This window comes from Monodelphis domestica, chromosome 7 (genome assembly GCF_027887165.1).
Source record: "Monodelphis domestica isolate mMonDom1 chromosome 7, mMonDom1.pri, whole genome shotgun sequence".
Classification (NCBI taxonomy): Eukaryota; Metazoa; Chordata; class Mammalia; order Didelphimorphia; family Didelphidae; genus Monodelphis; species Monodelphis domestica.
In genome coordinates this window covers 68537881-68563974 of record NC_077233.1, presented here as the reverse complement: position 1 = coordinate 68563974, position 26094 = coordinate 68537881, and the positions used below count along the sequence as shown (strand labels likewise).

Below are 26094 nucleotides of genomic sequence, written 5' to 3'. Positions count from 1 at the left end.
GGTCCCTGCAGACAGAAGCTCCAAGCATGATGAAGATCATCCCTCACACCCACAGATCCTCAGAAACTCACCATCCACAGCTGTGCATCTAGACACCAGCTCCCACAGAACCAGCCCCATGGCATACATATCAATTCTCAGGAAAGCATCTCTCTGGAAGTTGATTGCTCCCTCCAGCACCTCAGGGGCCATGTACCGCCTCGTTCCAACCTACATTATAGAGACAAAAGCAGGGGATGAGAGGGGAAAAGAGAATATGTTACAGGGAACGGGTTAAGGAGGATAAAAAGTAAGTGGTCTAACAGACTGAACAATGGACAGGAAATCAGAATATCCAGGTTCAAATCCAGGCTCTGCCACTCAACTACCTAGGGAGTGCTGAACAAATCATTTTGCTTCTCTGTAAAATGAGCACGTTGACTCAGTGACCTTTGCATTCTCTTCTAGCCCTAACATTCCATGATTCACAGCAGGAGAATGAGCTAGCATTATTCTCAGGATCTAAGAAAATAATGGAGGCCATTGCTTGCATTAAGAGGAGCATAATGAATGGCAAGGTAATCTCCAAACCAAAAAGAATTCTAAAATGCTACTAGGCTTTGGAATATAGAATGGAATACAGAATTTTATCTGCTGAAGGAAGAGCAGAAATGATCTGTTCAGTTATGTTTTTTCTTGGGCTACTAAGGTAAATGATCTGTGTTCTTTGCCTGCTCTCCCTCTGCTTGAGCCTGAATTGATTGGTTGATAGGCTGATAGGCTGGTGATCCACAAGAAGATGGGTAATGGGACAGGGGCATCCTAATTCTTTGAACTACTGGCCTGGGTCCTACTATGTATCATCCTGCCTATCTCCCTCTTAATTTTCTTTTTCTAGGGCAATGTCAGGCCAAATTACCTGGGACTAAACAAAAAGTAAGCCTTAAGGGATTCTGAAATTAACATCATTTAGAGGAAAGTTGCACAGCTAAGAATTAGTCATTTCTCAGACTTGGTTTGCTAGAATATACCCTTTGATCAAGATCTAGCCCCCAGGTATTGACACACAGAGAGAAAAATTAATGTTTGAGGCTATTAGGGTCAAGCTATAAGGTTAGCTTTTAATTACTCAGGTAACTAGTATTCAGGAGAGTTCACATAATGCAAAAGTCATTATTAATAACTGATTTCAGAATCTATTAACATGATTTTCATCCAGGAGATTGTCTTCTCAGTAATATCTGGTTTAGGGCGGTATTAAGATTGGTTTACAGACCAAGGGCATGCATGTTGGCAGAAAGAGAAAGAACTTGGATCTGGCATCGAGAGTTAAATTGTGAATCTAAGCATCATTCCAAATGGCCCTTGTCCCTGGCCTCCCTCCCTCCTCACCTGCCCATGTGTGTCCCCTGGTGGCTTTCCTGGTTCAAACCGCACAGCCAGTCCAAAGTCAGCCAGGACAGCTGTGAGGTCACTCTTCAGTAAGACATTCTTGCTCTTGAAGTCCCTGAAAGAAGTCAGGATAGACTTTGAAGATTATACACCGAACACCCCAGGTGGCGTCTCTCTTTCTGTACATGGCAAAATTTGGTTTTGGAACCCAGGCTACATGAGAATTCTGAATTGGTGCTTGGCCTGAACTATGTAGATGGTTCTCAAGTTTTCATCTTTAGTTCTCATCTGGAAGAACTTCTAGTTCATCTTGGACCTACCCTGGAGCCTCCTTGCCCTATAAAACCCAATCATCCTTGTGTCCATTACAGACTGTAATATCCCTCCTAGAAGGTCTGCTCTTTTCTCTTCTCCCATTGGGGAGTTTCTCCAAGAGCTTCCCATTTTGTGGCGAGGTCCAAGCCAGACTTCACTGCTTTCTTGGCCCTGTTCCTGGCTCCCTAGCTTCCAAACTATGCCTGCCTCATCTTGGAACTCTTCCCTCAGCACGTGGGACCTTCCCTCTACACTTTACACAACAGCCAAACTTGGCTTTTTTGTTTCACATATGTGGCATTTCATCTTCCCTTTATGTGGAAGGTTGTTCCCCATACCTAGGCTGTTCATTCTTTTCACTTCCACCTCGCAGACCTTAACTTCTCCTTTAATTTCCATGGTTCAGTCTACATACCACTTTCTTCAAGAAGTCTTTCCATTCCCCCCAGTTTTCTGTGCCCCCACCCAAGAAAAAAAAACAGTGTTTTTTCTTATATATACCCTATACCCTAATATTTACTGTGAATATGTTGACTCCTCTTACTAGAATGTAAATTCTTTGAGGTCAGGGATTGTCTTGCTCATGTATTCCTATCTTAAGTCTTTAGTATAGTGCCTGGTATATAGCAAGAGCTTAATAAATGCTTGTGAGTTGACTGACAGACAAAAAAAATCCCAAAAAGTCATTAAAGGAAGAAAATGTCTATTTGGCTTCAAATTACATTCAGCGAAAACCGAATTCTTACAAGCACATTATCTACTAAAGGGCTAGTAATATGTGGCTGAGGATTCAAACTTTTTTTTAAAATCTAGTAAGGAAAAATAAGAGTACATGTAAGTTGACTACAGTATTATTATAGGCTAGAGGTACAAATTAGTTCTAAATGCCAAAAGTCTCACCTATTCTGCCTTTCCCCCTGCCCCCCTCCCCATTTACATGCTTTCATTCAGTGCTCCCAAGTCCTAAACAATATATACAAAACACGGATGGGAGCCCTTTTATTTCCTTCCATGAGTAAAGATCAAAGATGCTCTAGGTTCTTCTCTCCCTGACCAAGGCATGGACCTCCTCTTTCACGCTGAGGCAATCATAAGATGTCACAGGTCGTGATGTTAGTGATCATTAAAGACTGTTCATACAACTGGTTAGCAATAAAGCCCAAACTCAAGAACCAGGATTCTAGAGACTCAACTCAGCACTCTTACCTGGGCAAGGATGGTCTACAGGCAAGTTAAATGAGTAAGAATCTAACACTGTAATAAATACTGAGTGGTCCTTGTGCCCTGATGGAGAGCTTTCTGACCAGGAGTCAGGACATCTGGCAGTCTTTTTGTTAACTTACTCTAATTATGAGCACATACCAAGGTTCAAATTTTTCATCTGCCTGGCTAACATGACAGCTATGGAAAGTAATGAATGCTGGAGGGGATGCGGCAAAGTAGGGACACTAATTCATTGCTGGTGGAGTTGTGAACTGATCCAACCATTCTGGAGGGCAATTTGGAACTATGCCCAAAGGGCACTAAAAGACTGCCTACCTTTTGACCTGGCCATAGCACTGCTGGGTCTGTACCCCAAAGAGATAATAAGGAAAAAGACTTGTACAAGAATATTCATAGCTGCACTCTTTGTGGTGGCCAAAAACTGGAAAATGAGGGGATGCCCTTCAATTGGGGAATGGCTGAACAAATTATGGTATATGTTGGTGATGGAATACTATTGTGCTAAAAGGAATAATAAAGTGGAGGAATTCCATGGAGACTGGAACAACCTCCAGGAAGTGATGCAGAGCGAGAGGAGCAGAACCAGGAGAACATTGCACACAGAGACTGATACACTGTGGTACAATCGAAGGTAATGGACTCCTCCACTAGGGACAATGCAGTGTCTCTGAACAATCTGCAGGGATCTAAAAAACACTATCCACAAGCAGAGGATAAACTATGGGAGTAAAAACACCGATGAAAAGCAACTGCTTGACTACAGGGGCTGAGAGGAAATGACTGAGGAGAGACTCTAAATGAACACTCTAATGCAAATACCAACAACAGGGAAATGGGTTGAACCAAGAACACATGTGATACCCAGTGGAATTGTGTGCTGGCTATGGGAGAAGTGGTGGGAGGGGTGCGGGGGGAGGAAAAGATAATGATGATTGTTTCCAATGAATAATGTTTGTAAATAACGAAATAAAATAATGTTTAAAAAGTTAAAAAAAAATTTTTTCATCTGCAAAATGAAGAAGATGATCTAGTTCAGGAGGTCTTAACCTAGAACCCACAGATTTCAGAAATTCCATGAATTTGAAAAGTAAACTATTACATCTTTATTTTCAGTGATCTCTAACTTAACATTTCCTTCAATTATTTAGAAACTGTATTCAGAGATGTGCCCCCCAGGCTTCATCAGATTACCACGGGGGTCCATGATATCAAAAAAAACCCCAAATTTAAGAACATATAATCTAGATGATTCCTGAAGGCCTTTCAAAGCTAAAATTATGTTAACTTCTGTCAATGTGTGTAAGCATGCATGTATGCATACATAACATACATGCAATGACTATTTATAGAAAGTCCTTAGTTTAATACACAGATTTAGGAAGAGGTGAGTATGCCACCTACAGCTTAGGTAGCTAACAAGCTGTTTTCTTAGGAAAGTAGTAAATTATATCCTCTAATTCTTCATCATATTTCTCCCTATTTCTCCTACCCGACTGCCGCCATAGACTATGCTTAAAGTCCAGAAAGCAAACAAGCCCAGGGAAAAATTCCTCAATAGTGCTTCCTTCCTTCCCTCTCTCCCATTCCCCAACATGAATACAGAACCCTAAATAAAGGAAACCCACTGAAGAGGGAAAAAAAGACTCGGATCTGCATGGATCAATTATTTTAAAATAGCATATAAAACCAAATGGCCATGGGAGGGCGCTTGGAACTAGTAGCTGCTGCCACACTTGGAGACTGGCCAGAGCAGAGACTGGGAGTGGATGAAGAATTAAGAGTAAATAAGAGGGGTGAGATCAGTGTCTTTCTAAGTCTGCAGAAACAGCAGCAACAAGAGAAGACTTAACTGCTGTTAACTTCATCCCTATCAATCCAATCAACCCCACAGGGGTATCATGGGGTGCTAATTAAGCACGCCTCTCCCTCCCCAAAAAACATGCCTATCATATACACCTTTATGCTCCAACTCCAGCAAAAGGCCAGCTTGTCCAATTCCTGTACCTGTCCCCAATCTTCAGCCCAATCCTAGCATCATATCCCATTTAACTCTCTTCTTTCTTCCATACCTGTGGGCAATGGCTGGCTTGTGCCCCTCTCCCCGGCACCAGGGCACATCCTCATGCAGATAGGACAGACCTCGGGACATGGTCTCTGCTACGTGACACAGCTCGTTCCAAGTAACAATATTCCCTTTTAAGTAATCTGTGAGAGAACCCTAGAAGAAGTAGAATAGAGTTCAGACACGTGGAAGGGTAGCATACATCTGGGAAAACCAAACCCGTAGGAAGAGCTCAGATGCAACTTTGTCCTGCAGGTAGTGATTGGACATTGACTGAGGCAGAAGGATCACCTTGTCACAGAAGCCCGAGACACAGGGGAAAGCAGCAGTTATGAGTCCTCTTAGGGAAGGGGGAAAGGCAGGTCAGAATCACCTTGTCATGGAAGGCTGTAATGAGCCACAGCTCCACCTCCAGGTTGGAACCTCTTTTTTCAGCTGCGATGAACTGGAGCAGATTTTCATGCTTCATGCCTGGTGTGCTGAAGATGTCTCGTTCACTCTGCCAGGACTGTTTGTCCTAAGGGACAGAAAATATGCAGCTTTGAGACCTCAGCGGCTAATCTTCTGATGGGGGTGATACAGGCATCCTAGCTTCCAAATTGTTTCAGTTGGTCAATAAGCATCATTAATCATTTACAAGGGAGATATTGTTGTGCGAGGTGCTTGGAATATAAAGGAAGGCAAGTGGCATGTAAATAACTAGGTACTTATAAGATACATAGAGTAAATTAAGATAATTTGAAAAGGGAAAAAGCATCAGCAGCTGGGAGGATAAATCCTTCCCTGTCTCCAGAGCAAGAAAGTATACTCTTGTGAGAGATTATCTGGAAGAAATGTAGATCCACCATTCTCATCCAGAGACTCTGAGAATCTTCAATTCCTCCCTCTATGGGTCCCCTCACAAATACCTGCAAATATGTTTCCTGGTCCCCCCAAAAAAGGCTTCTTTGAACCTTGCTATCTCTATCTCCCCAAGTTATAGCTCTTTTCCCTTTAACTGTTAAACTTTTAGTCATTTAGACTGGCTGCCTCTACTTTATCACTGCCCACTTGCAATCTGGCTTTTGGCCCCATCACACACTGAAACCAAGATTAACAAGGATCTCCTAACTTCTAAGTCTAAATTCCCTTCCTCAACCTTAATTTTCCTACATCAATGAACGCTACTGACCACTTCTTCTGGACAGCCTCTCCTTTCTTGGCCTCCACAACCTTGCCTTCTCCTCATTTTCCTCCCAGCAATCTGATTACTCTTCCTCAAGCTCATCCTGAGGCTTTATCATCCTATTCTCACATTCTTAGCTGAATAATCCCTCTACCTTCTCTTCTTTCTTTCTAATCCCTTTCTTGGTGGACTCATTCACTCTCATAGCTTTAATCATTTTCCCTGTGGCTGACTTCCAAAGGCTTCCAGGAGTTCTAGTCCTCTCTCACCAATCATCTGTTGGACATTTCTATCAAGGTGTTGCACCAGCCCCTCAAACTAAATATACCCCAAACTGAAGTCATCAACCTTTCCAACCTTGAGACCCCAAACTGAATTCATCAGTCTTTCCAAAGTTAACATACCCCAAAATGAATTCATCACACTTTCCTCTTCCCCATACATGTTATTTTTCCCAATTTTGCTATTTCTGTTAAAGGCACAAACCTCAGTCATCTAATTCTTCCATTTCCCTCCCCCACTATGTTCTATCTTCATTATTTTTCTCACATCTATCGTCTAGAAATGCAATACCTAAAACCAGATGTGTTACCTGTAATGGGAAAATCTTCACTGCTACATAGTCATTCATAAGCTGAGCCTTCCAGACACAGCCAAAACGTCCCCGGGCCTTGATCTCCAGCAGTTGCAATGGCTTCAGGCCAACAAGTGGAGAAGGGGGTGGAGGACCCGGGTCCTAGGATAACAAAGGGAAGAGTTCAAGAGTCTATAGAATTATACTATCAAGGTTAACAACATAGCAAGTCCTTGGGAAGGATGTCATGGGTTCCTGATGCGGTTACTCTTCCCCATTCCAAGGTACACAAAACAAAGCCTTTGCTTAGAGATTAAGGAGAACTGTCCCTTAACCCCAAATGCCTAGCCCGTACCCACTCTTCTACCTTGGATTGGATGTTCAGTATTGATTCTAAGACAAAAAGTAAGAGTTTAAAAAAAGAAATTGAGGAGCAGAATCTATATCCTGACTCCATTCTTCTGCCATTCATGTCCTGCCATATGAACCTAAGCAGGTCACTTAGTGTTTCAATTTTCTTATGACAAAACAGTGAAAATAATCTCTGGCTCACAGAGTTTGACAATGGGCTAAAAGGGCCTAGGAGGGAAAAACTAGAATGAGTTCTTTTCATCGTCCTCTACATGAGCAAGCATGAGTGTCCACAAATATTAAAATGGTACGGGTGCAGGAAAGCGGGACCATTTATCTTTGAGAAAGTCCTTTCCCTGGAAGGGGAAGAAACTAAATGTTTTCTCTTTTAATGCCTGGGGGCCCCCATGCAACCCCTCTCCCCCTGGAGGTCTCTATCTCCTCAATTCCCCTGGATACCTCATTGACATCCACATGACCGTAGGGAGGCTTTCGGTGCCTGTACATCCAGAATGCAATGACGATAGCCAGAGAGAGGCCCCCGATAGGCAGCAAGGCATATGCAAGCACTGTGAGCAGAGGGACAGTCGAAGGTGGCTCATAGGTAACTGTGGGGAAATAAAAAGGCTTTGTTCACAAGACGAAGCGGCTGCCCCCTTCACAGTCACAGCATCATCCCTTTTCCATCTTGCTGGCTTTTTCTGGGGACTAGCAATGCTAACAAAGGCTGGATGTCCCGCTCCCTCTCCCTCACCTCTGAGAAAGGACTTGCAGAATGATCTGACATGCCAGACCTCCAAAGCCAGAGTGGAGATACAGGCTAAAGGCTTATTTCCAGGTATTGATCAGATGCCTATAAGTAGAGATGCCTATGTCGGAATGTCCTATAAATATATTTTCTTCCTATAAAAATGAAACACAGAATGGACTGAGAGCCAGACCTAGAGATGGGAGGGTCTGGGTTCAAATCTGGTCTCAAATACTTTCTAGTTGTGTGACTCTGGGCAAGTCACTTAACCCCCATTGTCTAGCCCTTACCACTCTTCTACCTTGGAACTAATATCCAGTGTTGATTCTAAAATAAAAGGTAAAAGTTTTTTAAACAAAACAAAAATTTTTAAATGATACAGGTGGATATATGGCAATCAATCAATCAATCAATAAACATTTATTAAGCATCTACCAAATGCTGGAGATGATCCCCTCAAAAGGCAAAAGACAACTCCTGCCATCAAAAAGCTTATAATCTAAATAAATAAATAAAAATCTAAATTGATCTAATTATAATCTAAATATAATCTAAAATAATAAATTATAATATAAACAAATAAATAAAATCCAAACAAATATATACAAAGAAAGCTTTATACATAATAAATGAGAAATAATTTAAAAAGAGAAAGCACTAGAATTAAGAAAGGCTAGGGAAAAGGTGGGGTCAAAGCATGTGAATGTATGAGTGTTAAAGTGGGAAGAGTACTGAGCAGAGACTGTCATGATTGTAGGTGAGTTAGATTCTCTAAGCCTCAGTCTCTTAATCCAAAAAATGAGAATATTTGTGCTACCAATTTCCCAGAGTTGATGGGAGGAAATTATTTTATAAACCATAAAACATTATAGAAGAATGAGATGAAGGTTACTATGTGTGATTATAAACATCCATGACCCAAGTATAGCAGAGTAGACAGAGATGGAGGCTCAGAGCCAGAAAGATTCAGATTTAAGTCAGATCCCTAACATTTACTGGCTGGCTCTATGGCTTTGGGTTGCTCACAATGACTCAGAGTCCCAAGGAACTCCTGAAAACACTTAAATTGCAGAGAAAGTTCTAATATCTATAGAGGGAGGAAGCTGCTCATCAGGAGCTCTCTATACTAATGAAATTAGAGATCCAATAAAAAAAGTAAATAAATATCTATATTTTATGTTGAGGAAGTGAATGTTATGTCTATGAATAAATCTCAGGCATCATTAAGGGAAATGCTCATCATGTAATACTTTGGAAACCAGAGGCATAAGAGAGCATGACAATTTTTCACCTCTAATTTCTACTCTCTCATTCCTCAAAATATGAGGCATTATGTGAGATTTGGAGGGTTATGACCAGATAATATAATTTTAAAAATACAATTCTACTTCTAGAGAAGAATTAATGGATATTTAACTCCAAATGGAATATAGTAATTTCTTTCTTCCTAATCCAATGTCACCATACTATCTTCACTCCTGTTGAGGAAAACTCTCCTTTCTTCCTTTCACCCAGTCTTTGCTAAGATTCATCATGAGCACAGACCTCCATTTGGTTATACTAAAAGTAGGAGGAGACAATGAAAGGTCAGAAAAGCAGAGGAAGGGAATTCAAACCCTGTCTCTAATTCTTTCTGCCCGTGTGATCTTGAGCAAATCACTTAACCATCCCGGGCTTCAATTTCTTCATTGATAAAATGATACGGTTAATAAGCTTGATTTTGTTCAAGACCTCTTCCAGACAATTTCTATGACTCTATGATCTTGTCTTTGGGGAAGGGGTTGGGATAGTTCACAGTCTCACTAGAGGAACAACACTTCCCTTTCTCCAGAAATACTCTCATAGTTTAAGGATTTGTGATTTCATAAATACAGATGCTCCCTTCATCAATGTAGATGATCTCAGGGAGTTGTGACTTAAAAATCTCTTCTATCATGTCCACTTGGGAAGGAAACCTCTGTAGTTTGGTCGGCTGGGTCTTTCAACAACAGTTTATTGAGAGGGCTGCCCTTCAAGCACCTCCAGTTTGGCAGTATTGTTCTGTTAACATAGTGGTTGAGAACCTATAATCAATGCCCAGGCTCTTGAGTCCTTAGGAATGAGGCTTCAATAGAGTCTTTCAAAATAATCACATTAAAAAAATGACAATCCTACCTAAATTAATTTACTTATTTAGTGCCATACCTATCAAACCAACAAAAAACTATTTTAGAGAATTAGAAAAAATAACAAAATTCATCTAGAAAAACAAAAGATCAAGAATATAAAGGGAACTAATAAAAATAATGGCATTCTCTTCCATTTTCTCCTTGACATTTGTAACTCTGAGTGGATTTGTAATATTCACCATCCAAAATAATAAAAAAAAATTTCCACTTAAAAATACATTTTCTAAACTTCAGTTGACAGCACTACTATTTCAAAGGATACTTAAGAAATTGAACATATAATTCATTTTTATTTGACTAGGTATTTATTATGAAAGGATTTAAGTTTTATACTTTTTCTTGGAAGGGGCTTTTAGAAAGGGGTAGTGACAGTGATGCCAGAAAAGGGTGTAAAGAATCAATTAATAATTTTAAGGTAAATTTGATGTGAGCAAGTAGCTCAGTGGATTGAGAGGCAGGCCTAGAGTAGAGAGGTCCTGGGTTCAAATGTGGCCTCAAATACTTCCTAGCTGTGTGACCCTGGGCAAGTGACTTAATCTTCTCTGCCTACCCCTTACTAAGAAAGAAGGCAAGGGTTTTTTTAAAATAAAACTTTTTTTCAAAGCTACAAAGAAGGAAATAGAAAAAAGGATCCACAAGACAAGCAGGGCAATATTGGGGTAGCCTGTTAAATGTAATATATATTTTTTTAAAACTAAGCTGTATATAATAGACTTCATATGCAATCCTATTTTCTTATCCTTTGAATATGGAAACATTTGTGTTTGCTGATGTTGTCAATTTCATAAAACCAACAAAATTTTTAAAAAATTGAATCCATATGAAAATTTTCATTGTTTGAAAATTAAACTGTCAGTTTCTTGAAGGCAAAGAATGCATCATCCTCTATTCTTGTAATGGCCTCACACACTCCAAAATAAAATTTTCCCTAAGCCAAGTTTAGTCATATAACAACAGCAGCAGCTTAGAAATTAAGTGCAGAATGAGAGTCACTATTGATGATGGAGCTGACCAGTGATGCAGTAGGAGTCCTGTAGAATAATGAGACACCACAAAACCTAGGGGGAATGAAGGGCAGCACGGCACGGCACAGTACTGACTGTAATATTTAAAGTGAAAATGCCTGATGTTCCAAATCCTATCCTATGGGCAAACCCCCCCCCCCCAAACTCCTGAGTTTTCTTGTCTATAAAATGGGAAGAGTAAAAACCCCTGTAGCACCTACCCCCTTTCACAGGGATATTGAGAAGCTAAAATAGGATCATGCATGCAAAGTGCTTGCAAACTTTAAAGCACTCTATAAACTTCAGTTATTCCTGGGGCTCCATCTTCCCTTCCCTGGCTGGCTTCACCACTTCAGTCCACTGAAGGCTCAGACCTTTAGGAAGTGTCTCAGTCCCTAAACCAAAGCCACTCCAACTTTCCTTACCTTCAGGGCCAGTGACCTCAGGTAAGTGCGTGAACTTTTCATTGCAAAAGTTTCCTTCACAGCAACAGAAGTAGACCTGGGGGTTTTCTTCAGTGGCTACGCATTCCTGCCTGTGATGAGGAATGCAGAGAAATTGCATACATTTTCGAAATCATCCAGGCTTTCCTCCTGGAGTCCATTAGATTCTAAGCACTTACCCTTGACCCCTGGGGCTGGAGGGGGGTGCTGAGAAGATGAAGGCCTGCCCCGTGTGGAGTGTTAATTCCCAAGTGTTTACTTCCATTTCACAGTTGGAAGAGAAGTAGCCCTTGAGAGCCACTTTGCTGATGGCTAAGCACCAAAATTACACTTGGAAACACTGACAAATAATACTTCATGATTTTAAGGAAAACAAATTTCAAGCTTTCAAGGAGACTAGGGAAATATTCCCAATAAAGGGTTTCTGTAGTTTGGTAGGAGAGCAGTGGGGAAGAGCCAAGGTGATTCTTCCAAGGGATCCCAAATGACCTGCCAAACACGGCAGGCGAGTCACATCTACATAGGTTGGAATATAATGGCTGTCCCATTGGCCAATGAGGTTACGACATCACCAAGGTACTCTCAAAAACAGAGATGGCTTTCTGACCCAAAGACCTTGATCTGGCTGAAGGAGTGGGGACTGGGTTGGGGAGAAATCTCAGAGGTGAGGGAGCAATACCTATCATAGCAATTGAAGTCATCCAGCCAGCAGCCCTTCTTCACAAGTTCAATGGAACCAGAGCTATTCCTCCATGAAGCATAGCAATGAAGGCGCTTGTCCTTCTCTCCCTCACAACGTTCCAGACCACTCTGGTTTGTCTTTTCCAGTTCCCAGTTGGCATTGTAGTAGATGCATTCCCGTGTCTCAACTTCCCCACGCCCTGGTCCTGCAGGAAAAACAAACAAAAAGTAGGGATGGTGATGAGTAATGAGGATATAGTCATCGCTCTATATATCCTTTGATCCCAGGGTCCAAGCCTAGAGAGATACAAGAAGAATAAGACCAGCTAACTCCTCTACAACTGACTTGAATTGTATCCCTCCCTGAAACCCCCTTTTTTTGCATTTTTCATCATTCCCTCCAAATGAATTGTTCCCATCTACCTACAAGCATGCTCAGATCTTCCCATCCACCTATTATCCCATCTCTCTCCTCTCCATTACAGTCAAATTTCTAGGGCAAAAAACAATTGCACCACAAAAAAGACATTATTTCTATTTCTTCTATTTCTATTTCTTCAAACTCAGGCTAGCTTGCCTCTTAACACTGTCTCTGAAAGGCCAGTGACTTTCATTCAGCTCTTATCCTTCTTGACCTCTCTTCAGCAATAGAACTCTCTGTTATTTCCTCTCTTCCTTTCGAATAGACCGATTTCTATTGATTTCTGACAAAACACGCCTAATTTGTGTTCTTTAAACAACCAATGAATCAACAAATATTGAGTTCCTACTATGTGTCAGAGGCTATGTTAGGCAATGAGGAGAAAAAGAAAAAAAACTAATAATACAATAAGGAGATTACATCATTCCTCTATCTCCTTCTAACTGCTAGTCCTCCTCCCAAATCTTGGAAAGGGCATTTCTCAAGGTGCTGACCTTGGCCTTTAATTCTCCTCCTTTTATATTCCCTTCTTTGGCAACATCACTCATTGCCACAACTTCAGCTGTAACCTTGACACCAATCACCCTCAAATTTTTATCTCCAGTCTTGACTTCTCCTGTAAGATACTGACTCATATCTCCAACCGCTGAGGTGGTAATTAAGGTATTTACACCTGGATATTCTGCTAGCACTTCAAACTGAATCTTTTCTCCCAAATAAAATTCTTCCTTCGGTCATTCTACTATTTACCCAATTCACGAAGGTCAAAACCTCACATTCAGTTATGAAATCTTGCATGTAGCTCTTCCCTCCTACCTTCACCTAGGCCATCCCATTCCCACAGTCATTGTACTAAGAGTTCTTCATCAGCTCCTGCCAGGATCACCAGTAGGATGCAAGCTCCTCAAATCATGGACCTGTTCCATTTTTTAGCAGTCAACCAATAAACATTTATTAGTGCTTACTATGTACAGTTTGTTAATATTCATCATATGCCTTAAAAAAGTAGACTTTAAAATACTTATTGACTTGAACTATAAGCAATAGACTCCTTAAAAGTCTTGCCTTCTCTGTTCTCTGCTCTTCTATTGCATTAAAAAAAAACTCATCTTCTGTCTTAGAATTAATTCTAAGACAGAAGAGCAATAAGGGCTAGGCAATCAGAGTTAAGTGACTTGCTCAGGGACATGCAGCTAGGAAGTGTCTGAAGCTAGACTGAACTCAGGTTTTCCTGACTCCAGGTCTGGTGCCCTATCCCCTGTACTACTACTACCTGGCTGTCCCCAGTGCATCTTTCATGCTGCAATAAAAAAAAAACCTTCTGCACAGATCTGGTTGTATTATTCCTCAAAATCTCCACTGGATCCTGAATTCAAACCTCTTTGTCTAGCACTCAAAGCATTCTACATACTGGTGTCATCTTAATTTTTTCTGACTTGGCTCCTATGACCACTTTTCCACAAACAATACATTCTAACCAAAACTAATTACTTGCTGTCTATCCCTTCTACAAAATGACTTTGTATTTCTTCACTGCAGAGTTTTCACTCAGGCTGTTCCTGGAATACCCTAGAAATCTTCACTTACTGTCTGAAATCCCCTTCTTTAATACTCAATTCAAATTCTCTCTTCTCTATGAAGTCTTCCCTCAGCCATTCCTCCAGTAATCCAGATGGTAATGAATGAACTTTCCCCTCTTTAAGTTTGTCATAGTATTTTGTTTGCCCCTTTCTAATACATGTGCCTGTCAAGTTTACATTGTAGTTATTTATATTTCTGGATGGCATAGACAAATGTAGTTAGATAAAGTGATATCCCCTACCAAAAACCCCAACAACTTGGAAGGTCATAGAAAAGAGGTGACATGGAAAAATCCTTAGGAGGCAGAATCAGAAAACCTTGTGACAAATCCTCTCCTGCCAGTCCCTAGACCATCTCCTCTAGCATCTCTTTCAGTGTCATGTTAAGGTAGTAAGTAATATGAGAAGTTCCTCCATTCTAGTGTAAGCCGTTTCAGATTCACTCTATCAACAGGCTAGTGCATCCAGGTACATACAACAGAGTTAAGAGTCGGGCCTATGGTAGCTTAAGGACACATTTTCCCGGGAGATCCCTGTCCAGGTTCCAAATGCAACTCCTAGGCTCAGTTCTTTCTTTCTTATTCCCTAAGGGACTTTGTCCTCTCTGATTAATCCCTTCTGCTCAGTCCAGTCTAGGCTAGAACATCTTCTTTCCTTAGACCCACTCTAGTAACTAAGCCATGCTCTAGATGAGCCATATCACAAGGTAGTGCAAACTGTTGGATGTTACTGTCCAGTTTCTGTCAGTGATCTCTGAAACATGATGGCTAATGGGAAAAGAACTATAAGGGAGAGAGGTCAGTGTTTAGATTTTCAAAAAAGAAAGAGTGTGTTCCACAAAACTATATGCCAGCGAATTTGACTTTGATTTGAAAGAACTCTACACTATTATTAAAGGGGCAGTTAGTTAAGATCTAGAAAAGGAAGCAGTAATCGTAAATGCCAACATGTCTTCATCAAGGAACGGTTAGGACTGTATAACCTCAATTCCTTTTTTTGGGCAAGGGAGGATGACTACACTGATAAATAAAGCTAATGTTATAGATTTATAAATAAAGCTAATGTTATAGAGTTTACTTTAGCAAAGCATTTTACAAAGCCTTTCAAGCTATTCTTGTGGAAATGGAGTAGATGATAGTATACTTAAGTGGATGAATTGACTGAATGGTCAGCCCCAAAGTATAAGCATTAATAATTTGATGTCAATTTGGAAAGAAATCAAAATGGAACCCCTCAGAAATCTTTGATTGACCCAATAATGTTTAGCATTTTTACCTATGATATAAAAAGCACAGATGACATGCATATCAAATTTGTAGTTACTACAATGCTAGGAGGGATAGCTAATGACAAAGCTGAGATCCAAAAAGTCTCTAACAGGCTAGAATAATAAATGGATCTGAATATGAAATGTAAGTAACTAATGTATAGTTCTAAACTAGGGGTTCAAAATATCAACTCTAGAAATAGATCTGGAGATTTCAGAGAACTGTACATGCAACGATTCAATGGTAACTAAAAAGCCCAAAGCAGTCTCAAATTTCATTGAAAAACAGTGTCCAGGACTAAGAATGAGAGTTTTATACCCCATGCCCTAGTTGTTCTATACCCTAAAACAGTGGTATCAAATTCAAACAGAAAAAGATCTGTTGCAAAGTGACTTTAAAAAGCATAAATTAACAGTATCTATGTTGTATTATACTTTTATTTATTTTGTTAGTTTCTAATTACATTTTAATCTGGTTCTACTAGGTATTTTGTTGGCTAGCATTTGACACTGTTGCCTTATAGTACTGGGTTCAGTTCTTCTAGGTACTCCATTTTATGAAGTAGATTGATAAGTTGGAAAGTGTCCAGAAAGGGGTAATCAAGAAGGTGAGGTATCTTGAGGTCATGTCACCTTAAGACTGGTTGAAGATGTTTCACCTGGAGGAAAGAAGTCTAAAGGACTGATACCTGCCTTCATATATCAGAAGGGCTGTCATGTGGATGGGATTTCATCAAAATGGAAAACTTTTTTAAAAATGGTGACTTTCCAGAGAGGGAGATTTAGGCTTAACATAAGAAAAAACTTCCCAAGAAACGGAGCTATCTCAAAATGGAATGTACTACCTTGGGAGGTAGTGTTATGTCTTCATCATGGGTTTTTAGCACAGATTAGATGTAGAAGGGATGCTGTTCAGGTATGGGGTTAGACTAGGCAGTTTTCTGAGGTCTCTTCCAGCTCTTATAGATTCCATGACATATAATTCCTCCTTTCTATAATAATTCAATTAAATAAATATTAAAATACTTAATGAAAATTATTCTTGATCTCTATAAGCTTGCTGTCTGGAGTAAATGCCCGTGATTATGATCACAGATAAGCATATATTGGGCAAAAAGTGAAGAGTGGTCAGAAAAGGGCATCTAGAAATGTTTGAAGTGAGATCCCCACCACTTAGTAAGAACGTAATCAAACTACAAGTCCTGCCAGCTCTTCTTTAATAAAGTAGCACTCACTCTTGTTTATTCCTGCTTTCTCTCAGGTGCTCATTGCCTCATGCCTAGATTACTTAAACAGCATTCTAACTCTTCTGCCTGTTTACAGTCTCCCTTTCTCCACTCCCAATCCATCCTACATCTATCACCAGATCCTTCCCAGAACATAACTTTTATCAGACCATTCTCATAATTTCCTTTGCTTAAGAACCTTCAACAATTCTCTACTACCAACAAGAAAAAAAAATCAAATTCCTCTACCAATCCCTCCACAATCTGGTCCTACCTGAATCTCACACTAGTTCTTCCTATGGACCATTATTTCTATCTGATGAAATCTACCCTTCAAAACTAGGTTAAATCCCATCTCCTCCAAGAAGTCTTCCTTGATTATTCTGGCCTCCAACAATTTCTCCTTCCCTCCCCCAAGAATTCATATGGCATCCAAGGGCAGGTCATGAATGTCTGTATAATTTGTTAGGCAATTAATCATGACTGTCTTGTGACAGCTCTTCAATTCTTGTATTGAGCTGTTATTTATCTCTTACTTCAATATCTGGATGGATCTCTGAATTAATCCATGACCTCTCTTCCTTAGTGATTCTTTTTTATATCTTTCTGTTAGCCTCCCTGGAGCATCCATCCACCCTACTGGAAACCTTCCTTCAGTTAACATTTCACGGCCTAGCACTCAGCTTGTCCATTTGTCATTGTCATCTTTTGGTATCACTCAAAGGCCACCTCACCCTCCTTTTTTCAATTATACATGTGCCCTTTTTGTCTTTTATTTTATTTTTTTACTCGTTTTATTTCACCAGTTGGATTGTTATGAGTAGGGGTTGTCATAGTCATCTCCTTATCTCCTACAACACTTATCACACATAGTAGTCCTCAATATTTTATTGAGTAAATAAATGAACATATGATTTCTGGAGAAAATGATGCTTCAGTGTAGAAAACTAGAGTTCAGCCATTCAAGTGAGAAGTAGCTATAAATAAAACTGGGTCCCTAATGTTAATGCAGCCCAGGAAGATGAGGCAGGAAAGGCAACAAAACAAAAATGAATTTGTGTAGAAAGTCAAAGTTTCTAACCTGAGTTTAGTGACCAGAAAAAGGCCAGCCTTCATCCATTCATAAATCAACACCAATGAGACCTGGACCCATCCTTTCACCTGGGGCCACCAGCTTTCAATAGTCAAAGGGACAGAGAATTTGGCCTTTACTCTCAGGGGCCTCCAAATTGGGAGAAAAACAGATCCAACTGCCTTTGGGTGATTATACTAAAAAAATAACAGAAATGAAGGAACTTTTGAAGGTATCAGTGCTGTGAAAACCACCAGAGCAGAGAATTCCATTGTCATACTCAGTTCATTTCAACAAACATTTATTGAATGCTTGGTGTGCATGAGGTACTATGGATACAAAGAAAAAATAAGTAAAACTATTCCTGTTCTCAAGAGGCATGTGGTATACTGGAGGAATAAAAACATCCAGGGATAAGTAAATAATCTGTAAGAATTGTCATTCTGGGAATACAAAGAAACTTGTAGGGGAAAGAGACTTCATAAAAATCATAGTAATGATGATGATGATGATGATGATAAACGAAAAAGAGAAGAATGATTATGATCACATAAGGAAAAGGGAATGAGAATGATGAGAGAATCCTGGTGGAAACATAGAGCAAAGGACTAAACATGTTACAAATTAAAACAGAGTGATTTAAATGCAAATACTAAGCAAGCTTAATTATTTATATTGATGTTGTTTGATATGGATAGGGACTGAACCTGTGATTTCATGAACAGAATCTGGACCTGTGATTTCAATGGTATAGTAAGGAAATTCTCTCTTAATGCAGGTGAGTGCCTTCTCTGAAACTTACATATTTAAAGAGCTGCCTAGAGCTCTAGGAGGTTAAGTTTGCTTGACCAGGGTCACCCAGCCAGAATAAGTCCTAGGCAGGTCTTGAATGAAGGCTTTCCTGGTTTTTAGGGCAGTTCTGAAGTCACTCTGCCTCTCTCAAACCTCTAATAAGATATATATTTTAAATGGTTATTCCTGGGAACAATTTCAGTCCTCTAAAGCAGCATCTATGCTAAGGGGAAAGTTTCCATTTAGAAAACATCCAGAGAGGCCAACACAGATGCTCCAAAAGGCCGAGGAATGTGTTTGGTCCATGGCCCTAACAATCGATCCAGTGTGACATTTCCAAATACCACAATTCCAAATCTAATTCCCTAGTAATCAAAAAAGCTATAATGCATGTAAATGAAAGAGTAAAGGACAACTAAAAGGTCAACCACAGGGAAACCATGGCCACAGGAATACAAGGGGAGGGAGATGACTGTTCTCCCTTTAGCCTAAGTCAAAGCAGAGCAGAGATGTCATCTTCCAAACTACAGGGGAAATGAATAACTGCCCATTTCTGCCACTAGCCAGGATGGTTCACCTGCAGAGTAGGGCTTATCTTTTTCATCCAAACCCATTGATCTCAGCTCTGAATTAGGCAGAGGGAGGCAACACAAGCCAGATCAACAGGACTCAAGGCCATTGACAATGGTAGGCAGGAGATGTGGTTTGACTGTCAAGAGTGGGGCAAGCAAAGCTCTAGAGAAATCCTAACTAAGGTCAAGACCTTGGACAGCAGCTCAGCAGGAAACAGCTGCTGCTTATGTTCTAATGGACACTAACTATGGGCTTTCTGTTCCTACAGCCTGACCTACCAGGTGGGCATCATGTTTTTAGTAGAATTTTCTGATGCTTAAAAGGCTCTAGAATTATTCACTCACAAATTAAACAGTAATTATTAAGAATCTGCTGTATGTCAGGAACTGTGCTAGGCAGTGGGGATAAAAAACAAAAATGAAAAAGTCCTCGCCTTCAAAAAACTTACATGTAGGGGAGTGGATAGGGATTGGGAAGCTGGACAAAAGCATTATGTTTAAGAAAAGATCAACAAAAATACAGATAACAAAAATACACAATAATTTCAATGAAAAAGAAAAGAGTAAGGGAAGGGAAATGTGTATTTATATAGTCCCTACTATTGCAAGCACTGTCTTAAGGACTTTTACTTCTTTAAACTAATATCTCATTTGATCCTTACAACAATCCTTGTCATCTAGAATAATATAAATATTTTACAAAGTAGAATAAGGATATGGGAAACATACACTTATTTAGTGCCTAGGCACTGTGCTAAGTGTTTTATAAATATTATATCATTTGATTCTGACAGTACCTTGGGAGTTGGATGTTTATTATTCTCCCCATTTTACAGTTGAAGAATTGAAGCAAACAGAAGTTAGGTGACTTTACCCAGAGTCACACAGTTTATCATGTCTGAGGTAAGGAATTAGCTAGGTAGAGGGATCTGCTATCCTCTGTGTGAACTGCTGCCTCATTAGCAACTAGGAGAGAGAAATGAGCTTCTTGTAAGAAGTACCTGAGCTCAGTTTTGAAGGGAGCTAGGAGTTCTATGAATTATCTATCTGTGAATCAAGAATACCCTGGGGGTAGGGGATGGGGGCAAATGAGTGGCTCAGTGGTTGAGAGCCAGACCCAGAGATGGGAGGTCCTGGGTTCAAATCTGCCCTCAGACACTTCCTAGCTGTGTGACCCTGGGCAAGTCACTTAACCCCCATTGCCTAGCCCGTACCACTCTTCTGCCTTGGTACCAAGACCTAGTATTGACTCTAAGATGGAAGGTAAGGGTTTAAAAAACAAAAAGAATACACTGGGAACAGTCTATGCAAGGGCATGAGGAAGGGGGAGGAATGTGTGTGTGTGTGTGTGTGTGTGTGTGTGTGTGTGTGTGTGTGTGTGTGAGAGAGAGAGAGAGAGAGAGAGAGAGAGAGAGAGAGAGAGACAAACAGACAGACAGACAGACAGACAGACATTGAGCAGGCAAATTCAGATATAACACAATGGATAATGGGGAAAAATGTACAGTGAGACTGGAAATGATAAAATTACCTGATTATAAAGGGCTTTAAAAGCTAGCATAGTGGTACCTTTGATGGATGATACAGTGAAGTGAGGGAAAGAGGAAGGTTTGAGGGCTAAGAGAATGTTTTATTCACACCGAGTTAAAAATGCTTTCCAGACACCAGGTTGGAATTGCTCAGTAGGTGGTTGGTGAAGTGTCACTGGAATTTAGGAGATAACGGCCAGATAGATATCTAGACATGGAAGCTGCATGCAAAGATATGGCAGTTCAACCCAAAGAAGCAAATGAGATCACCCACAGAGTTGTAGAAAGAAAAATGGACCTGGGGCAGAGCCCTGGGGTATACCCAAAACAGAAGGAACAGGACATTTATTATTATAATACAAAGTAAACTGAGAAATAACACATAGACACGAGTAAAGAAATAAGGGGAGGACTATGTCACCAAACAACAACAAATCATACAAAAACCAAAGAATGCCTTAGATGTCAATCATCAAATGCTACAAAAGTCATGAAGGATGAGGAAGGAGAAAAGATCATCAGATTCAGAAATGAAATGAACAGATCATTGCTGGCCTCAGAAAGAATTATTTCTATTGAAGATGGAAGATAAATTATGAGTGGTTGAAGAAAGAGCTGATAAAATTGAACACAGACAACTTTTTTCTAGGAATCTGGCTAGGAAAAAGAGAGGTATAAGTCAAACCCTTAAGAGGGTGAAAGGATCAAATGAAGTTTTGTTTAAATATGGAATTGGGGGAGCATTTATAAACAAAAGAAGAATCCAACATATGAGGGGAGGTGGAAAATTTGGGAGAAGAAATAATAGAGGAAGGCAGGCTCTTGGATTAAGGCATGAGTAGAAGAGTGGTGTTATCAAGGAGAAAGTCTACCTCTTTCTCGAAGACTTTAAAAAGGAAATCATTATTAGGGTTTCAGAGGCTTTCCTGATTAAAAGAGTCCCTCTTTCTCTCTATAACATCCATACCAAGAAGAGTGTGTTACTAAAAAGGAAAAAAAAGTTAGCTTTTCGAAGATTTTCATAACAACACCATATATAATTGCAAAACAAAATCAACACAAAATTGAAAGCAAAAAGAACAGTTAAATAAATTATAGTACACTAATGAAATGTAACATTTGGATTCTATCAAAACCCCAAAGGAATACATAGAAATTGGAAAACAAAATTATAAAATAATGCAAAGTGAAAAAATAGAACAAAAATTATAAAGCACATATTATGACCAAATGAAAATGAAAGGTCAGAGTTGTGATGGGGCTTATAAGAATGATGGAAAACTTACCTGTTGCAATTAATTTAAATGTTTATTACGAAGCAAGTTTACTTGGCTATAATAATATTGATATTAATAAATAAAAACAGAACTCTACCTTTTGGCCTTAAAGGGAAATTGTCATGGGATCCAAAATTTCCTGGGGCTTTTGTTGGGCTGGACTACAGTATGATAAGAGGGAAGATAGTAGAGTGACTTTTGGTCCACAAAGCTCCATTCTCTATGACTCCCTCACTCTTGAGGTACTATTGACAGCTTTCTTCCAGAAGCTTTATCAAATGGGTAGGCAAAGGGCCAGATTTCGTCAAGTGTTATGAGATGGTTTTTTGGCTCTGAATCATTTAGGTCTAACAGGCTTTCCTCTATACTAAACTGCCCCATGGGTGGTAGGGCACAAAGAGAAGAGTTTTCTAAAGTAATAAATATTTTATATTTGACCCCTTATTTAAGATGGACTCAGGAAGATACAGCATTAAGATATGGACTACACAATGATGAAGTTTGGAATCTAAAGTCAGAATTTTGGCTGACTCCTCTCACAGAAGGAAAACTGTCCAATAAGACTATTATCTGTTTTGTTCCAGGTTCAACTTGTCAAACATATCCTTAGTAGATAAAACTGGTTCCCGGTGTGCTGGGACTTTCTTGTCAGGGGCTTCAGGTTTAAAGAGCTTTGGTCTAATTAGAAGAGTATGAAGGTCAACCTAAGTAGCCTGGTACAGACATGAATGGAATGGGAATTGGGAAAAGGCTGGAGAATGATATACAGGGCATTAGTGTATGGAAGACTATTTTGGGTCCATGGTGTGAACCATATTGTTAAATCAAAATTCTACAGTAAGTAAAAGAAAGCATAAATGGATTGTGAGACACATTACAGGCACAATGGTATGGTATGGTTCACATCTTGATCTCTTTAGTCAATAAAAGAATTTGTCCTGGGCCTCTATATGAATTAACCTGAACAGGCAGTCCTTGGTGGGGGGCTTGGGGTGGTGGAAAATGTGTGGGAAGATGCAGGAGTCTTTTTGATAATGCATTGTGTATCATTTCTAAAAGTGTTCTCTACCATGACAAGAGAAGTAGTCTTGGAATAAATCCAAATGGACTAGGGACAAGTTTTCTGGGATTAAGTGAAAGATGTAGGAGTCCTTTGGGTTTGCTAAGATTGATATTCAACTCAAGTACCATCAGGTGGCCATTAAGAAGCATCCATCTCCCCATATGTTTAGCCATAAGAAGTCCTATGTTGTCAGGTTTAGGGTTTTGTACTGCCTCCAGTAGCCTGAAGGTAGCATAAGGTGTCACAGCAGAGTCGTGGGACCTGAGTCCACATAGCAACCACCGGAATGGATAAACACAATCTCATGTGGAGGAGCCCAGACAGTGAGTAGGAGTCCAAGGTCATCAGTACAGCACGGGGAGAAATGATTCTATTGCTGAGGTTCTCACGCTAACAAGACAATACCTAAGCAGAACAAGCCTGCTGCAAAGTTTTTGGTCTCAGCCTTCTGGTACTCAATGTGTGTCCAGTACGAGAAGAAGTGGACTGGGAGCTGGGAGGCTTGAGAGCGAGTTCGATAAGAAAATCTTAGCTTTATAATTTATAGAGTCGAGAATACACTGAATCGAAATCAAACAAGGCAAGGAAATGGTCTCTGAATTTCTAGTGCCGGCTTAACATCCTTGTTAAGTATTTTGGATTTTGTCAATTTGATACTCAAGGCCACCACATGTACTACCCAATTCCAGTGTCTTAAGACCTTGAAGGTAGTCTTTACAGCTGCCAGTTCCTTCTCTAACACCATATAGATGAATGAAACGGGAATTTCTTACAAAACAAAGTATATAAAGGAGTACAGAAATACCAGCTCATCAATAGACATTTATTAAGTCTCTACTATATGTCAGACACTGTGCTAAGCTCTGGAGATACCAAGAAAGACAAGACAATCTCAAGGAACTCACAGTCTAAGGGATGAGAACATGCAACCAGCTCTAGAAACAGACTAGATACAAGACAAACTGGAGACAATAAACCAAAAGGAGACACTATAATTAAGGAGGGATTGGAAAGGGGAATTCTAATCCTTTACTGGAATTGTACAAAATAAAATAATAATTATATTTAGCATTTGTATAGTGCTTTAAGGTTTGCAAAGAGCTTTGCAAATATTGTCTCATTTGATTCTCATCATAACCCTGTAAAATAAGTTATATATTTTTAACTCTTACCTTCTGTTTTAGAATCAATACAGAGTATTGGTTCTAAGGCAGGAAAGTAGTAAGAGCTAGGCAATAAGGGTTAAGTGATTTGCCCAGGATTACAAAGGTAGGAAGTTTCTGAAGCCAAATTTGAACCCAGGACCTTCCATCTCCAGGCCTGGCTCTCTATCCACAGAGCCATCTAAATGCCCCCCATTAGGTTCTATTTTAAATTCTAATTCTGCAGATAAGGAAACTGAGGCTGAGAGAGGTTAACTAACTTGCCCAAAGTCAGAAAGTTAGTTAAGATCCAAGATTATATTTGAATTTGAGTCTTCTTAGTTTCAAGTTTCAACATCCTTGACAGGAATATTAAAGGTAAAAAGTAACCCAGAGTGAGGTGAAAGCCAAAATGATGAGGAAAATCAGAGAAGCAAAGAATTTAGTGCTAGAATGATCTCAAGAGGGTATCTAGTCCTTCATGTAGGCAAGAGAATATCCTATTATGAGAGAACCAAGCTCCAAGTAAGGCAATTTCCAATGTTTACTTGCTTGGTTCCATCCTTGGCTCTGCTTTCTCTCTCGCTGCCCTTCCTCCCAGTGAATCAGTTATGAAGTCTTGGTGAGCCCAAGTCCACATTTCCAGGATCCTCCCCCTTCTCTGTACTCATAGAAACCACACTGGTTCAGGGTCTCATCTCATCTTACCTGGTCTACTGCAATATGGCATCCTAACTGTTCTCCCTATTTCTGGTTTCTCCTCATTATAATCCATCCTTCATACAATGGCTAGACTGATAATCCTAAAACAAAGAACCCACCATGTCACTCTCCTATTCAAAAATCTTGAATTCCTTCCTCATGTACATTCTGGCTTTTAAGAAATTGCCCAATCTGATTCCTAATTATCTTTCTAATCTTGTGTAAGCTCCTTTTAAAATGTGTTCTAAAAATTCATTATTTTCCCCCAACCCAGCCCAGATTAGACATTAAGATATATGTGTAAATTGTTAGTTGTTTTATATCAGTCCCCTGTCAAAATCCTCTGATCTCAAATTTAGGCATTATAAAATCTAGAGATAAAAGGAACTTTGGAGGGTCAGCTAATCCAACTTTCTACTAAGATGAAATCACTGAGATTACTCAAGGCAATCAAGACATCAATTTGTCTTTTTCAGGGCAACACCCCAACTTCCCCCTTCTCTTTTCTTGGCAGTATTTGGTGATCAGTTTTCCTTTCTACAACATCCCAGATAGGTGTAAACTGCGTTGGAATACTTCCAGTGACAGGGAGCTCACTATTTCATTAGGCAGCCCATTCCACTTTTACACAATTCCAGAATTATGCCCCACCTAACTTCATTACTTAGGCAATGAAGTGGGGCAGTAGAGGGAGTGCTATGCCTGGAGTCTAAGACTTGAATTCAAATCTGACCACAGACTATCTTGGCAAGTCACTTTACTTCTGTTTATCTCAGTTTCTTCATCTGTAAAATCAAGATAATTACAGAATCTACTTGGTTGTTTTGAGGATCAACTGAGATAATAATTGTAAAGTGCCTAGCACAGCACCTGGAACACAGTGTTATATAAATGTTAGCTGATAGTTTTAATTAGTTTTAATTAATTGATGAGTTTTCCCCAAACACATTATTTTTAGGAATTCTAAAGTTAGTTTAGTGCATAGGAATAAGCTGAGGCAGGGAGCTAAAGACAGGACTTTTAGTAAGGCATGCTTATAAAGGCTGATTAATTAAGCTTGCTGTCTACCACCACCCCATGCAGTTGAAGCTCCAGTTTAACAGGCTGAGGGATGAGGGAGAGGTGGGGGGTTAGTGAGGAATTTACTACCTAGAAGCTCCTATCAACCTGTGAAGTCAGCAGAGGAACAAACATGGCCCCTAACTTAGGCCAAGCCCTTTCAAGATGTTGCTCTTGCAAAAGACTGGTGATGTGCCTGCCCAATATGTACCATATATGGAACAATTCCACCAATATGCACCATATATGGAACAAGTGGTCTCTCTTCCTTCTTCCCTCCTCACTT

General features: G+C 39.8%; 1 protein-coding gene across 2 annotated transcripts in view; it reads right to left on the bottom strand.

Moving 5' to 3' along the window:
• ACVR2B (activin A receptor type 2B) overlaps nt 1-26094 on the bottom strand; it is a 97918-nt gene that overhangs the window by 10752 nt on the left and 61072 nt on the right. For both annotated transcript variants that reach the window (XM_007500378.3, XM_007500377.2), the window contains exons 2-9: nt 12105-12312; nt 11408-11517; nt 7522-7670; nt 6730-6873; nt 5346-5489; nt 4980-5128; nt 1372-1486; nt 72-210 (exon numbers count right to left, since the gene is read on the bottom strand). In XM_007500378.3, coding sequence (XP_007500440.1) covers nt 72-210; nt 1372-1486; nt 4980-5128; nt 5346-5489; nt 6730-6873; nt 7522-7670; nt 11408-11517; nt 12105-12312 — 1158 coding nt within the window. The remainder of the gene's footprint in view (nt 1-71; nt 211-1371; nt 1487-4979; nt 5129-5345; nt 5490-6729; nt 6874-7521; nt 7671-11407; nt 11518-12104; nt 12313-26094) is intronic.